At 36.7% G+C, this 16,190-nt stretch overlaps 2 protein-coding genes across 3 annotated transcripts in view; both read left to right on the top strand.

Annotated features, from left to right (window-relative positions):
• Positions 1–1,438: 1,438 nt before the first annotated feature.
• LOC132294056 (uncharacterized) overlaps positions 1,439–16,190 on the top strand; it is a 28,813-nt gene continuing 14,061 nt past the window's right edge. For both annotated transcript variants that reach the window (XM_059791786.1, XM_059791778.1), the window contains exons 1-2: positions 1,439–1,800; positions 1,924–2,029. In XM_059791786.1, coding sequence (XP_059647769.1) covers positions 1,627–1,800; positions 1,924–2,029 — 280 coding nt within the window. In that variant the 5' untranslated portion in view covers positions 1,439–1,626. The remainder of the gene's footprint in view (positions 1,801–1,923; positions 2,030–16,190) is intronic.
• LOC132294045 (uncharacterized) lies at positions 2,036–16,156 on the top strand. Its single transcript, XM_059791768.1, has 2 exons — positions 2,036–12,359; positions 12,463–16,156. Exons 1-2 carry the CDS (start codon positions 10,762–10,764, stop codon positions 13,082–13,084), a joined length of 2,220 nt encoding a protein of 739 aa, XP_059647751.1. The 5' UTR covers positions 2,036–10,761; the 3' UTR covers positions 13,085–16,156.

Raw genomic sequence — 16,190 nt, 5'->3', positions numbered from 1 at the left:
ATACCTTTCAGTTTTAATAACACATCTGGGAGAGCTCGATCACCTATAATAATCTTGGAGTTGCTCTGCGTGAGGGGAAAAAAAACCTTTCAGTTACTTTCTCACTAGACGACGTCTAGTAAGCATCTAACGGTGGTGATTAATACTACTCCTCCAACATAGCCTTGTCATCATCAAGTCAGCAAGTCAAGAAAGAAACTTACTTTTGTTTTACCATATGTCTGAATACCACTCTATACGTTATACTTTATACAATATATTATACAGAGTATATTATTATACAATTTAACTTTACCTTTTAATTGAAATTAAAATAAAATTAAAATGCAAAATAACCTCACTTTAAAATAATTCAACAAAAATTACAAAAATTAAAGTATGTATACAGAACATGTTACTTAGACAAAATCATATAATTATAGGTTATTAGGATTACCTACCTTAAGAAAATTTTCAAATTGAAACTTTCGAATTGTATGAATTGAACCACTTTAATTCTTGCACCACAAGGTAAATCTTACTCTCCTAACCTTAAATTCTAAATCTTCAGTTACACAAATATGTGTCAAGAAAATCAAGGCAATAAGGTTACTAATGTTTGCCCCAAAGCAAGCAAAATTAACAAATATATAATATATATGTATATTTCTCTCTATATATATTTGCATCGTTCTCGTAGGGCTAATTTGGTGGAGTGGAATGGAATAAAAGAAAGTGGAATGGAATGATTTTTTTTTCCATTTTCGTGTTTGGTGTCAATTTTAAAGTTGGAATCATCATTCCTTACTATTTTTGGAGAATGGTCATTCCATCAAAATCATTCCACCTTTAAACAAAAACAGAATGACTATTCTCACATTCATTCTCACCTTCATTCTAATTTATTCCACCATACCAAACTAGTCTGTAGTTCTTATTATGTTCTAAACCATTTTCCTAAGTTTTTAATCTTTTTTAAGTTTTTGTTCTTTCTTTTGGAATTGTTCAAATTTCAATTAATTGAAACCCATGGAGTAAAAATTAATTAATTAAATAATAAATATGTTATATACTAAAATTATTTGTATATATTAAACATTTAATAAATATGAATTTAACTCAATTGTTAAATTTTTTTTATTACTTCTCACTAACCAATCCAGTGAGAGCCCCATAAAGATTTTTTTAAAGATATTTTTTGGGCAGCTAGTAAGATGTTATTGTCAAAGATGTTTTTTGGGCAGCCAGTAAGGTGTTATTGTCAATCTTCCCGTCACTAATGTAAGGCATATTAAGAAGGATCAATGATGTGTAATAGGGCGTAAATTTCTTAATTTTCAATTTAAGAATACGTGTATATTTATCATTGGGCGACACGTAGTCTCCCCACTCTCTCTCTCTCACACACACACACAAAAAAAGGGCAAAAAAAAAAAAAAAAATTGAAAATGGAGACATTTCCTACAGAGAACGTACTGTCACTTCCATCACATAAATAACAAAACTCGCCAGGCAATACCACACCAGACAGAGAGAAGGAAGAGAGAGAGCTCTACAGACCACTATCCTTTCAGTTCTACACTGTGAAAGAAAGCTCCACTATTATTTACCAAATTAAATCAAATTGACTAAAAAAACACAACTAAAATGAGTGAGGAGGCGAAGAGAATCGGAGCCCGAGGTCCGATCCCCAAGTCCACCTCAGACGATCGGAAGCCCTCGTCGGCGGCGTCTCCACCGCCGACCGGCAAGAAAGTCATTGTCAAGAGCGCCGATATGAAGGACGACGTGCAGAAGGAGGCCATCGACATTGCCATCGCCGTACCCCCTCTCCCCTCCTCTATCTCTCTACTTTCTCTCTCTAAAAATTCCTTCCAATTCATTGTATGAGAACGCTGATTGCTCCTTTTTGTGATGTGTATATACATATGTATCCATGTATAGGCGTTTGAGAAGCATAATGTGGAGAAGGATGTTGCAGAGTATATAAAGAAGGAGTTCGATAAGAAGCATGGTCCAACTTGGCACTGTATCGTCGGCAAAAATTTCGGTAACTAACCTCACCACATCGCCATTCGCTAATCTTTCCATTTCTGTTGCGATTTACTCCATATTAGTCTGAAAAGTATTTTTGGTATTATCTGAAAAGATTATCATTTGTAAATTTCTTCCTTTGATTAAAAATATTCCAAAGTAATTGCTCGTATTCTGCTTAGAAATGTATAGATCTAGGCTTAAATCGAACCCTAACTTGTTCTTATTTGACTGCATGTTGTATATGTTGTCCCTGTTCTATTTCTTGTGGTGTGTATGTGTACATGTGTAGATAGGGTCATGAAAAACAACCCTAATCTAGGATCTATGAGTTACAAAAACTAACAAAAAAAAAATAAAACAAGAACACCATATCCATGTGGTTCACTCAAAACTAGGGCTCCTTCTATAGAGTCACTGAGATTCACAGATAAAAAGCAAAGGGAATTAGAGAGAATTCAGTCATCAACAACCGGCCCCACTAGACTCTTAGAGGCTTCATAACAAGTGTGAAATTGCCAAAATTTCCCCAATAAAAATTTGGGTAAGGTGGATCTGTGAACACGTGGTAAGATGTACACTACTATCAAGCTCCGCACTTCTTATTACATAGTCTTAGTTTGATTAACCTACAGTGTATACTATGGACACGATGCATCAAATGCAAATATATAGCACATAGATTTACATATATGTATGTCTCTGTATATTCTACATAACTTAGACACACAGACACACTTGAAGTGAACTCATATTTGAATAAACATGATTGCATAGACCACTTTTATTCTTGTTTAGTTCATGAGAATTGAGAGAGAGAGCAGGTTAAGTGCGTTTTAGAGGAGAAAAAAAAATGCACTTATAAAAAAGAAAAGAAAAGAAAAGAAAATAAAAGAAATATAGCAAAATTTTAAATCAAGTTTGTTAGGTTTTCAACCGTGTTAAACAGAAGATGCAGATGAATTGATTGGACAGGTACACAGTTTTATTGCATTTGATAGCCCTGATATGTAACTTAAGGCTGTAAATTTTCTATTGGAATCTTGTTCTGCCTGTGTATCCATATAATTGGTGAACCAGTGTTATTAAAGGCTCAAGGCGCTAGAAATCCTTTGGAGCTTAGGCGCGCGCTTGAGTGAAGTGAGGTGCACAATTGAATTTTTAAACTACCATAATAGCATTCATCTCTCACAAGTCACATATCAATATTCTAAAAATTAATATCAAATATAAAAAAGTAAATCTATCAACTATATAAGTATTCAAGAACCATAAAATATAGCACAAATTTGTTTTCTTGAAAGGCAAAACAGAGTACAAAAAGAAATAAATCTATTAAAAAAAAAACTGTTAACAAGAAAAGAAAAAAAAATAGAGCCAAAAAAGAAAAAAAAAGATGCTGTGACAAAAGAAGTAGATGAAGATAGAGAAGTAGATGAGAAAAGAGAGAAAGTGTTAAAGAAGAGAAAGGAGAAAAAAATAGAACCAAAAAAAAAAAACCAAGATGAGATAAGAGAACTAGACGGAGAGAAAGAAGTAAACAAAGATGAGAAGAGAGGAGTAGAGGAGAAGAGAGGAGAAGAAGAAAGAACTGACATGTCTTCGTCATTCGTCTCTGCCACTAGGGTTTTGTCGTTGCTCTCACAGTCTCACTTTCTATGTTCGGTCTTCGACTTTCTTATTTGTTTATTCTTTTGAACAAAAGATCCTTCTCTGATATGCTTAGGATTTCTTATTTGTTTATTAAGTTGCCAAAAGTACCCTTTTTGGCTTAAGGGATAGAACAATCATTTGAAAAAAAACAAAAAATAGCGAGGTGCGCCTAGTGCACCTAGACAAATAGGACGAGGTGTAACCGAGGCGCGCGCCTAGTAAACATTAGTAAGCCTAGGATGACAACAGGAGCTAGACCTGCGCCTCGAGCCTAGGCGTGTCTTTAACAACACTGTGGTGAACTAATAGGTGTTTTGAACTTTTGACTTTTCTTGTACACTATCATGCTGATCTGGAGAAGAAATGCAATAATTGGTTTTCATTAGCTTGGTGGTCAATACCCTAGGATTACTTATATGTACACGATGATGTTAAGCTGTTAGTATGCTGAACATCAAGTAGCATCAAAGATGGCATAATGCTCCTAACAAGTATTTTCTAATTTTTAGACATTTCTGTACATATTAACTGTAAATGATAATTATTGATATCATACGTTTTCAAATAATTGATATACATATGGGAGTCACCATATTAAGGGTGACATAACCCCACATCCTGCTGGGTTGCTTCAAATTTATGATAAGATGCATATTTTGAAGAGAATGAGAATATCTTCATTTCAAAGAAATGATTTATTTATCTCACCTTCTACTAGATAATTCAAAGTTTCAACTATCAAATGATACATACACTTGTCTCCTCATTTTAACCCCTCCTATTGTGGTTGATCCATTTGACCATTAACCATACAACTTCCATATTTTAGCTCCAATAATTTTAAATATCAGTATGCCATGAATAATTAACCCCACATCCCGTAGCAATTTCCTAGTTAAACTAAATCTACCTGTGACCAGAAGTAAACAATAAACATTTTCAAAATACTAAGGCATGGAGTCACAGACTCACAGCTTATGAAGCAGTTATGCTATCCAAATGAGCCCAGTAAAACCCAGGAGTTGTCAATATGAGTTGCATAAGCTACAAATGAACCTAAACAGCTTGTGCTCGACTCAATTCAGAGCTCATTCACGTTCACTTGATTGTAAATTATTATCATTTAGACTTCTTTTACTTATAAAAAAAATTCATTTAGACTTCTTTACTATGAGTCAAGGCCGGACATCCTTAACTCAGCTTGTTAAGGTTTGTGAATGAGACTCAACTAGTGAGGACTCGTAACCATGAGCTGATGATCGTTGTAATTTTGTAACGATTTAGCCAATTTTGATCTCAAATAAAGATTCACTTGTTAAGTTAATTAACCAAATGAATCAAGCTTGAGCTAATGAGCTGTTCCTTGGAGTGGTCAATTGACATGTTTGACATGGTGAAGAATGATGGTAGTTTATCACTGACTCACTGCTGAATCAATTTTTTTAGGCAGTGAATTAATATGTTCTGATGATTTTTATCTAAGAAGCTATAAAGATATATGAATGACATGATAGGGACACATAAATACTAGGAATCATAAAAAAAGTAGGAGAGGGACATGACAATGACACTGATATAATACATATTCTATATAAAAATTATATAAGGCATGAGAATCACTACAAATTTTTTTTTCTTTTTTGATAAGTATGAGAATTATTACTTAATGGCAAATAAATCTAATTTTTGGTGGGCAGTCTACTGCTCCTTAGTGCAGATAGGCCACATGGCAAATTTTTTTTTTTTTGATTAGTAATATTGTACTAGAAAGTGCTCAAATGGGGAACGCATCCCATTAAAGCTACACAAGGACCAAATAGGGCCCTAAGAACCCAAAAAATCAACTAGCTACCCTAAAGATTTACAATATCTCCCAAGGACCAACTAAAAAAGAGAGAAAATCATAGAGAACTTCAGAGCCCCGATGGAAGATTCCTCTCCATCAAAAGATCTTCTATTCCGCGCCCTCCATAAGCATCACCAAACACATAACGGTGCCACCCTCCACATGGCATCGACCCAATTGACTCATTAGCAACATCGATGAGAAAAAAGGCACTCATCCTCTTTTTAGATCTCCCTGTTACCCATCGCGGTAGCGTCCTCAAGGCCGCTTGCAGTGGCTATGCTTGGTTAAGAATTTTAATCTTGCCTTGGGTGAATCAGGTGCAGCTGAAAGAGGAAGCCAAGAGAGACGCTCCACATGGGGATCCTCAATCCAGCAAGGTCATATTCCTCATAAACGGAGACCTCCCTACGAATAAGCCTCGAGGATGGCATATAAACATGAATGCTTCCTCTCTACAGATAATTCTCGAATGGGAGAGGACTAGAGTTGTGAGACCTCCCATTGTTAAAAGCCCTTGAGGGGTTCCTCTTTATGGATAAATCTTAAGGATGAAAAGAACCTTTAGCTATTCCTCTTTATTGATAATCTTTGAGGATGAAAAGAAGAACCTCAAAGAGTTCCTCCTACTAATAAGCCTTGAGGATGAAAAGAAGGCTATTAAGGAGTTCCTCTCTAACGATAAACCTAGAGGACAAATCAAGGAGGTCGTAAACAACCACAAAAGCTATCTGTGAGGCAATGGAGGGTCAAATTTATTGGCTTGGTGTTTGAGATTCGAGGATTATGGCGGGGTTGTGTTGTGTTCCAGATGATGCAAGTATCCCTTGACCTGCCGCAAAGAAAGTGAGAGAGAAGAAATCTCCCAAAAGTCATCACATTTAATGAATGTCCTCTCCCAGCCATAGTCACGCTAAATATGTCACCTCCTTTACCCAAAATAGCTGGTCACTTTACCTTGAGCCTTCAAATGATATCCACTCCTTCCCTTAAGAATGACCTAGCTGGCAAGCATATTGACCATCGGTGAGCTCTTTTGCTCCTCAGTCCTTGTTAATGAACACAAAGGTGAAAAAGAGTAAATTTTGATATTCTCTTTTCATATATGATATGTTAGTTTACAGGCCTATATATATAGAAGTGTATTACAAATTCTATCTAAGGAAAAGATATATACAGATCATAATTTAAAAAAAGTCAACTATCTAACTTTGGATAATTCCTAAAAATCCTCCTTAACTAATTTCCTAACAATTCAGCCTAGATCTTTCCACACTCCCCCTCAAGCTGGCTCGAAAAAATGTCTTGCATTCCCAGCTTGCATGTAAGATTGTCAAATTTCCCCTTCAATAATCTTTTAGTGAGGATATCTGCTACCTGTTCTCCTGTAGGAATATAGGGCATACATATCACTCCTTCCAATTTCTCCTTAATAAAATGTCGATCAACTTCCACATGCTTAGTCCTATCATGTTGGACAGGATTGTGAGCTATGTTGATTGCAGCTTTATTATCAAAGTAAAGCTTCATAGGCATCGGACTTGAGATTTTAAGATCTTCAAGTAATCTTTTCAGCCACAAAAGTTCACAAATTCCATGAGCAACTGCTCTGAACTCAGCTTCTGCACTACTCCTTACTACAACGGTTTGTTTCTTGCTCATCCAAGTTACCAAGTTTCCACCAACATAAGTATAGTAACCTGAAGTAGACCTTCTATCCGTCACACTACCTGCCCAATCAGCATCGTTATAGGCTTCAATCCTTAGATGGCCGTGGTTTTCAAACAACAAACCTCTTCGAGGTGATCCCTTAAGGTATTTGAGAATCCGGTAGATTGCCTCAAAGAGTTCTTCTCCTGGTGAGTGCATAAATTGACTCACTACACTCACTGCAAAGGCAATATCTGGTCGAGTGTGTGAAAGATAAATGAGTCTTCCAACCAGTCTTTGGAATTGCTCTCGGTTCACCACTTTTTCTGCACTTGCTGCCTATAACTTTAAATTGGGCTCCATCGGTGTTTCCACTGGTTTGCAGCCAAGTAAACCTGCTTCCATAAGTAAATCCAACACATACTTCCTTTGAGAGACAAATATCTGTCTCTTGGTTCTGGCAAATTCCATTCCTATGAAGTATTTCAAAGCTCCAAGATCTTTTATCTCAAATTCCTTTGCAAGAAAAGACTTCAAATCCTCTAATTCTCTTTTATTATCTCCGGTCAAGATTATGTCATCCACATAAACAATAACTATGGCTATCTTACCATCACTTGAATGTTTGTAGAACATAGCGTGATCAGCCTGACTTTGACGATATCCATGACCCTTGATAGCTTTAGTGAAGCGATCAAACCATGCTATGGGTGATTGTTTTAAATCATATAACAATTTCTTCAATTTACACACCTTTCCAGCTCCATAATCATTTTCAAATCCTGGTGGTAGATTCATAAACACTTCTTCCTCTAGCTCACCATTTAAGAATGCATTCTTTACATACAACTGCTGCAATGGCCAACTCAAGCTTGTAGCAAGAGACAACAGCACCCATATGGAATTTACCTTTGCCACCAGGGCAAAGGTTTCCTGGTAATCTATTCCATATGTTTGGGTGAAACCTTTAGCTACGAGTCTCGCCTTGTATCTCTCAATATTACCATCAGCCTTATATTTGACCGTGAACACCTATTTGCAGCCTACGGTCTTCTTCTCCCTTGGAAACTCAACAATCTCCCAAGTTTTGTTCTTATCAAGAGCCCTCATCTCTTCCATAACTGCTGCCTTCCACTCAGTAAGATTCAAGGCCTCCTGTATAGTTCTAGGAATTGAAACACCAGAGAGATTAGTGGTAAAAGCTCTATAATTTGGAGACAATCTATGGTGGGACACATATTTAGCAATAGGATGCATGGTACAAGAGCGAGTACCCTTTCTAAGTGCAATAGGAATATCAAGGTCATGAGAAAGGCTCTCTTCATTGTTGGTTTCAGGAATTAAAGATGGATTAGAGACTGAAATACCTGTTTCATTCAAGTTGCCTTTATCCGGAGAATTTTCTTAGCAGGTAGTAGGTTGGTGCTCTTTATTTTGATCCTTCCTTATTCGAGAGTAAACAAGGAGCTCAGATTGAGGTTGGATTTGAAGTGGTTCTCCCCCTGAAGTGTAGTCTATAATGTTTGACTCAATAGGCTTCAGAGAGGTTAAAATAGTGGGTTCAGCAGGCAAGGTAGAGTTTGGTGAAACACTCAGCAATGGAAAAGAGCCCAATACTTCCCAAAAATGGTCTTCCCTCTCATTTCTCTCCCCATAATGAGTATTTTTGGTGAAATAGAGTTAGAGTCTCAAAAAAAGTCACATCCATACTCACAAAGAATTTTTTTTTTTTGATAAGTTACTCTCAAAGAATTTTTTAGAGGTGAGGTTATAACATTTATACCCTTTTTGTTTAGGAGAGTACCCAACAAACACGCACTTTTCAGCCCTAGGATCAAGTTTTAAACGATCCCGTGTATGAACATGTACAAAAGCAGTGCATCCAAACACTTTAAGAGGTAATGAGGTGAAGATCCTAATATGAGGAAAAACTGACAGCAAGCTATTTAGGGGCGTCTCAAGTTTCAACACCCTCGTTGGCATTTTGTTGATCAAGTATGAAGCTGTAAGAACAGCCTCACCCCATAGATATTTAGTAACCCCCATAGTGAACATTATTGCCTTAACAACCTCGAGTAAATGGTGGTTTTTTCTCTCAGCTATCCTGTTTTGCTGTGGGGTATCCAAGCAAGTGAACTGATGGAAAATACCCTTTTCTTTCAAAAAATCACCAAGAATAGAGTTAAAGAATTCTTTTTCGTTGTCAGTTCTAAATACTTGAATCCGGGTTTGAAACTGGTTTTCAATTATGGCGTAGAACTCTTTAAACACTCTTGCAGCCTCAGATTTTTCTCTCAAAAGATATACCCAACACACTCTAGTATGGTCATCAATGAAGTGATGAGGCACCTAGTTCCAGTCACATTAGTAACCTGAGAAGGCCCCCACACATCACTATGAATCAAATAAAATGGTTTGGATGCTTGATATAAATGAGAAGGATAAGCTAGGAAGCACGGACACTCCGAAATAGGCAAAGAATCCGTGTCGGACACGGACACGCGTCGGACACGGCCCGACACGTGTCGGACACGGCAAAAAGCGTGTCTGGAATTTTTTATTTTTTAAAAATTTTCGGACACGGATTGGACACGGCACGGATACGGCACGGACACGCGTCCGACACGCCAGGGTGTGTGTCCGACACGCGTGTCTTATTTTTGGGGGTTTAAAAGATAATTTTTAAAAGAAAGTTGGGTTAAAGTACAAATATATAAAGTTATTTACTTACTTATGTGGTCAGAACATAATAATTTTAAACTTTCAAGGTTAATATGTAATTTTAAACAAAAGAGATAGATATTTAAGGCAGTCATTACACTATGACAAGATCAGATTCAAAGGACGGGGGTTGTGCTCTCTCAAACTGACGACGAAGCTCTGCAACTTCCTGCTGCAGATCAAAGCGACTCCTTCCAGCCTCCAGGTCAGTCTCTCTCTCTCTCTTTCTCTCTCTCTCTCCTCTCTTTTCTTCCTCCTCCTTCCTCTTTTCTTTCTTTTTCTTCACAAACCCTAGTTTCTTTCTTTCTTCTTCATTTTTTTTTTCTTTTTCCTTTTTCACAAACCCAGATTCTTTCTTTCTTCTTCATCTATTTTTTTTTTGTTTTTTTTTTCGTTTTCCTTTTTCAAAACCCCAGTTTCTTTCTTTTTCTTTTCTCTCTCCTTTGTTTTTTTTTTTCCCCGTTTTTCACTAACCCCAGTTTCTTTCTTCTTCATCTATTTTTTATTTTTTGTTTTTTGTTTTCCTTTTTCAAAACCCCAAATTCTTTCTTTTTCTTTTCTCTCTCTCCTCCCCCCCCCCCCCCTCCACTAACCCCAGTTCACAAACCCGTCTTCTTCTTTTCTGGTATTTTTCTTTTTTTACAGACCTTAATTTCTTTCCTAATTTCTTTCTTCTGCTTCTTCTTCTTCTTCTTCTCTGTTGTCTTTATTCTTGCTTTAAATTTTAGCTTGTGTGAGTCGTGACTTATTGACCTGTAAATGAATTGGATTTCATCTTTGATTTAATTTCAGCTATTGCATATGACTTATGAATCTGTAGCAAATAGGAATTTATTTTTTCTTTGCTGACTGTTCTTTCTTTGCTGACTGCTGTAAGTATGGATTTTTTTTCTTTTCTTTTTATGTCTAGGGAATTAGACATGTCATTGTCTACATCAGTTGCTAGTTGTACTCCTCAATTCGAACAAGATGATAACAAACCACTTTGGAACTATGTCACACAATTAGAAAAAATTGGTGGTGGAGGAGGAAATTTTTTATTCAAATGCCACTTTTGTAATAACGAATTCAGGGGGTCTTATACAAGAGTTAAAGCCCACTTGTTGCAGAACACTGGTATGGGTATTCGTATATGTCCAAAAGTCACATATCAGAATATTGCAGAAATGCAAAAAGCAATTGAAGAAGCCGAATTGAGATTTAAAAATTCTAAACCAAAAAAAGTTCCTTTGCCGCCGTCTAGTGCATCATTGGGTGGTACTACTAGTCTCACTCAGGAGGCTTATGTACCAAAGAAAAGAAAGGCAAGTGGGGGTGCCATTGGGAAGGCATTTAATAATGAGGCTCGGGAACAATTGCACTCAGAGATTGCTAGGATGTTTTATTCCGCAGGATTGCCGTTTCATCTAGCAAGAAACCCGTATTATGTGAGTTCATACAACTATGCTGCAAATAATCCTCTGTCAGGTTATTTGCCTCCGGGTTATAATCTATTGAGAACCACTCTACTTCAAAAAGAAAAGGCAAATATTGATAGATTATTGCAACCAATTAGGAGTACATGGAAGGCAAAGGGTGTTAGCATTGCAAGTGATGGTTGGAGTGATCCACAAAGGCGGCCTTTAATTAATTTTATGGCTATGACAGAAGGAGGTCCCATGTTTTTGAAAGCTGTTGATTGTTCCGGTGGAATTAAAGACAAGTTTTTCATTTCCAATTTGTTGAAGGAAGTCATAAATGAGGTTGGCCCCCAAAATGTGATCCAAGTAATTACAGACAATGCCCCAAATTGCAAGGCTGCTGGACAACTAATTGAAGGGCAATTCCCTCACATTGTTTGGACACCTTGTGTGGTCCATACTCTTAATCTTGCCCTCAAAAATATTTGTGCTGCAAAAAATGTGGAAAAGAATGAAATTGCATATGCAGAGTGTGGTTGGATTCTTGATTATGCTGATGAGGTTACAAAAATAAAGAATTTCATCATGAACCATTCAATGAGATTAGCTATTTTCAATGAGTTTGTCAGCTTGAAGTTGCTTTCAGTTGCAGAGACACGCTTTGCTTCTGTTATTGTGATGATGAAAAGATTTAAACTTATAAAAGGTGGTCTCCAAGCAATGGTCATAAGTGACAAGTGGACTTGCTATAAGGAGGATGATGTAGGAAAGGCCGATTATGTGAGAGAGAAGCTGTTGGATGAACAATGGTGGGGAAAGATTGATTATATCCTTTCCTTTACTTCACCTATTTATGACATGCTAAGGGCTTGTGATACCGATAAGCCTTGTCTTCACTTAGTTTATGATATGTGGGATACAATGATTGAAAAAGTGAAGATGGCAATATATAGGTATGAAAGAAAGCGACAAAGTGAAAGTTCTTCCTTTTATGAAGTGGTGCATGGGATACTTGTAGCTCGTTGGAACAAGAACAATACTCCGCTTCATTGCTTGGCACATTCACTAAATCCAAGGTAAATCATTAGATATTAATTTGTAAGCTAAAGAAGTTTTAATCTTAGTTTAGAATTAAGGAAATTAAATTATGAATTAAATGCATTCTCTTATTTATTGTAGGTACTATAGTGATGTGTGGCTTAGTGAAGACCAAAGTCGAGTTCCACCACACAAGGATTTAGAGGTCTCAAGAGAGAGAACAAGGTGCCTTAAAAAATACTTTAGTGACCCACAAGAGCGTTCAAAAGTCCAATTGGAGTATGCTAATTTTTCATCAAACTCGGGGGAATTTGGGGAGAGTGATTCTATATGTGATAGATATACCATGGATCTTAAAAGTTGGTGGGTTGTACATGGTTCATATGGTCCCTTGCTTCAAGAGTTAGCTTTGAAGTTGCTTGTCCAGCCTTCTTCCTCCTCATGTTGTGAGAGGAACTGGAGTACTTATTCTTTTATTCACTCATTGAGAAGGAACAAGATGGCGCCACAACGGGCTGAAGATTTGGTTTTCATTCATAGTAATCTCCGTCTTCTGTCAAGGAGAACCCCACAGTACAATGAAGGACGAACTAAGATGTGGGATATTGCAGGAGATGCATTTGATTCATTTGGTGATGTTGGGGTGCTTGAGGTTGCAAACCTCTCACTTGATGAGCCAGAATTAGAGGCGGTATTATTTACCGATGATGGAAGTGTTAATGATGATGAGATTCATGAGACAATTGATGATGAACAACAATAGATGAATGCTGATATGTTCTTTTTTTTTTTGTTTTGGACTACCCTTTTGGTATTGTAAATGGTAAAGTCCTAGGTCAAATGATGGATGGGAATAGATGATAATACACTGACTTGTTTTTGTATCTTTTTTGGGACTAGCCTTTAGGTTTTTGTGAATGTTAAGTGCTAACAGTACAGTCCTGAATGTTAAACAATCATGAATGTTAATAGTCCTTTCAGTCTATGCTTTTGTATTTGGAGTAAAGTTGCAATGATGATTAAATGATACTAGTTATTATTCTAATATCTTGTTTTTTATTTGGTTTTATAACTCTGCAACATTGTTCTTTTATAGTTTATTAGTTATAAGTTATGATTTGTATATATTTTCCATTGTGAGGTTGATGAAAAATAGTAACACTCGGTAATTTTTAAAGTACTACATCATATATATATATATATACACTATTCGCCGTGTCCGTGTCCTAATTTTTTTGGATTTGCCGTGTCGCCGTGTCCGTGTCGTGTCGTATCCGTGTCCCGTATCCGTGTCCGTGCTTCTTAGAGGATAAGAAACACGATGATGATTTGATAATTGGTAAGATTCACTTTGAAATACCAAAGGATTTAAATTTTTGAACAGGGATGGAAACAAATGTTTTAAGTAAGAGAAACTGGGATGGCCTAACCTATAGTGCCATAACATTATTTGACTTTTAACAGAAATAGAAATATCACTACTACTTGCAGCTTGAGCTTGTCCACTCTTGAAGATTTCATTATTAAAATAATAGAGTCCATCAACCATCCTAGCACTGCCAATCATCTTCCTCGAGAACAGGTCTTGAAATTCACAGTGAGAATCAAGAAATTTGACAACACAGTTAGAATCTTTGGTGAGTTTACTAACTGATAAAAGATTGCATGAAAGGTTAGGCACATGGAGGACATATTTTAAAACAAGGTTTTCTGAGACTACTATAGAACCTTTTCCTGCAACTAGAGACAAAGTATCATCAGCAATATGAATTTTTAAGTGACCAGAATTTGGAAAATATGTACTAAACAAATGTGATAAACTAGTCATGTGATCAGAGATCCAAGGTGCCAGATTTAAAGAACCAGTCAGAGCACTTAAAGAGCTACCTTCTTGGGCAAGAGAACCTGAGAAGACCCTTGAAACCTGAGTTTTGTTCAGCAGTTTGGAGAGATGATCAAGCTGCTCCTTACTGATTGGAGATGTCTCGGTTTCAGTAGTAGCCTGTATTCCACGCCCATTCTTGCCTCCAAATCTGCCTACCTTCCAATTTGCTGGTTTTCCATGTAGTTTCCAGCATGTTTCTCGCGTGTGCTTTGGTTTGTTACAGAAATCACACCAGATCTTGGTTTTCTCTTCAATCTTCCGCTGTGGGTGATTTGTTGGTTTTAGATTAACTGCAGTTGCTGCCATTTCAGTGGCTGTTACATTGAGTGCAGAGTTCTCACTATGAGTGCTAGAAGATTTCTTTCCCATCATCACCAACCTGCGGCTTTCTTCCCTCTTAACTTCTGAGAAGACTTCTCTAGTGGTAGGCAGTGGCTCTTTGCCTAGAATACGTCCTCTCACTTCATCTAACTCAGCATTGAGTCCAACCAAAAATTAAAAAACACGGTCCTTCTTAACTGTTTTCTTGAACTGGGCACTATCACCTGCACACTTCCATTCAAAATCATAAAAGAGGTCAAGTTCTTGGCACAAACCTTGTAATATGTTGTAATACTTTGTAACAGTCTGATCTCCTTGCCTTGTTTCTCGGATCCCTGTTTTAATTTCATAGACTTGTGCAGAATTGCCTAAGTCTGAGTATGTCTCACTCACTGCGTCCCATAATTCTTTGGCAGTGGAGAGATACATAAATGTCTGGCCTATCTCCGATTCCATGGAGTTCACTTAGCCATGACATATTCATTGAATTTTCTGTATCCCAAACGGCATATGCTGGATCATCTTCCTTTGGGGCGTGCTTTGCACCAGTTAAATAACCAATCTACCCCCGCCCTCGGACGAACAACTTTACGGATTGAGACCATAGAAAATTCTGTCTATTCAGCCGATGAGTGGTAATTTGGAGGATTGGGTTGTCACCTGAACCGGATGAAGTAATCTGGGATTTCCGAGCATTTGAAGAATCGACCGAAACTTCCTCAATGAAGATTCCAGACATCACGGATTTAACCAAAGAAATTGTCCAAAAATGACGAAGAGAAATACAAGAATAAGTCTTCTATAATTCTGGTATAAACGACCTGAATTAAGATGAATATTTGCTGATTTTATCGGATAATCAGCAGAACGATGGAGTAATTTACCGTCCTAGTGAAGGCGGCTCTGATACCATGAACACGAAGGTGAAAAAGAATAAATTCTGATATTCTCTTTTCATATATGATAGTTTACAGGCGTATATATATAGAAGTGTATTACAAATTCTATCTAAGGAAAAAAATATATATAAATCATAATTTAAAAAAAGTCAACTATCTAACTATGGATAATTCCTAAAGATCCTCCCCAACTAATTTCTTAACAATTCAGCCTAAATCTTTCCACAGTTAAAGATCAAAGTAGTATAAAAGGGGAGTAAAGTGGCCAATTAACGAGGACCAAACAAGAGAGAGAGAGAGATTCGAACGCATGCCACCAAGTAATTAGCACATTTTTGTGGGAGGTTACTAGAAAATTTCCCCCTTCGCTATTGGGACACTCCTCGTGGTCCTTTCGTGACAACCCAGATCTCCACCTAGGCCATTGCTCCCTTGTGACCATGTCATAATCGATATGATTCCTTATATCATTGAACGCTTTACCCACAATTACATTCTATGATCGCATGAAATTTCTACAAATTATGATTTAAATCATTCCTGTTGAGTTGAGAAAGTTATAAATAGGAATCAACATATGTGTATGCTTGTGTTTATGTATGTGTGTGTGTGTGTGTATATATATATATAGAAATATATGTGTATGCACACATAATTTGAAATCTTCTCCTCCTTCCATGCCCACTTCAGTAAAATAGTTCTACACGCTTTTGTTTTTTAATATATATATATATATATATATACATATTTTGTGTATTTCCTTA

Source organism: Cornus florida, unplaced genomic scaffold, assembly GCF_030987335.1.
Source record: "Cornus florida cultivar Cherokee Brave unplaced genomic scaffold, ASM3098733v1 CherokeeBrave_3.0.0_Hap2_Chr01, whole genome shotgun sequence".
NCBI lineage: Eukaryota > Viridiplantae > Streptophyta > Magnoliopsida > Cornales > Cornaceae > Cornus > Cornus florida.
Note: the sequence above shows the minus strand (reverse complement) of the source record. Positions and strands in the feature narration are given on the sequence as shown.

Excerpts from the sequence above, each read along its gene's own strand:
- LOC132294045 (XM_059791768.1), top strand. The coding sequence starts at position 10,762 with ATGGATTTTTTTTCTTTTCTTTTTATGTCTAGGGAATTAGACATGTCA. Across the intron at positions 12,360-12,462 it reads GCACATTCACTAAATCCAAG|GTACTATAGTGATGTGTGGC; the intron begins GTAAATCATTAG and ends TATTTATTGTAG.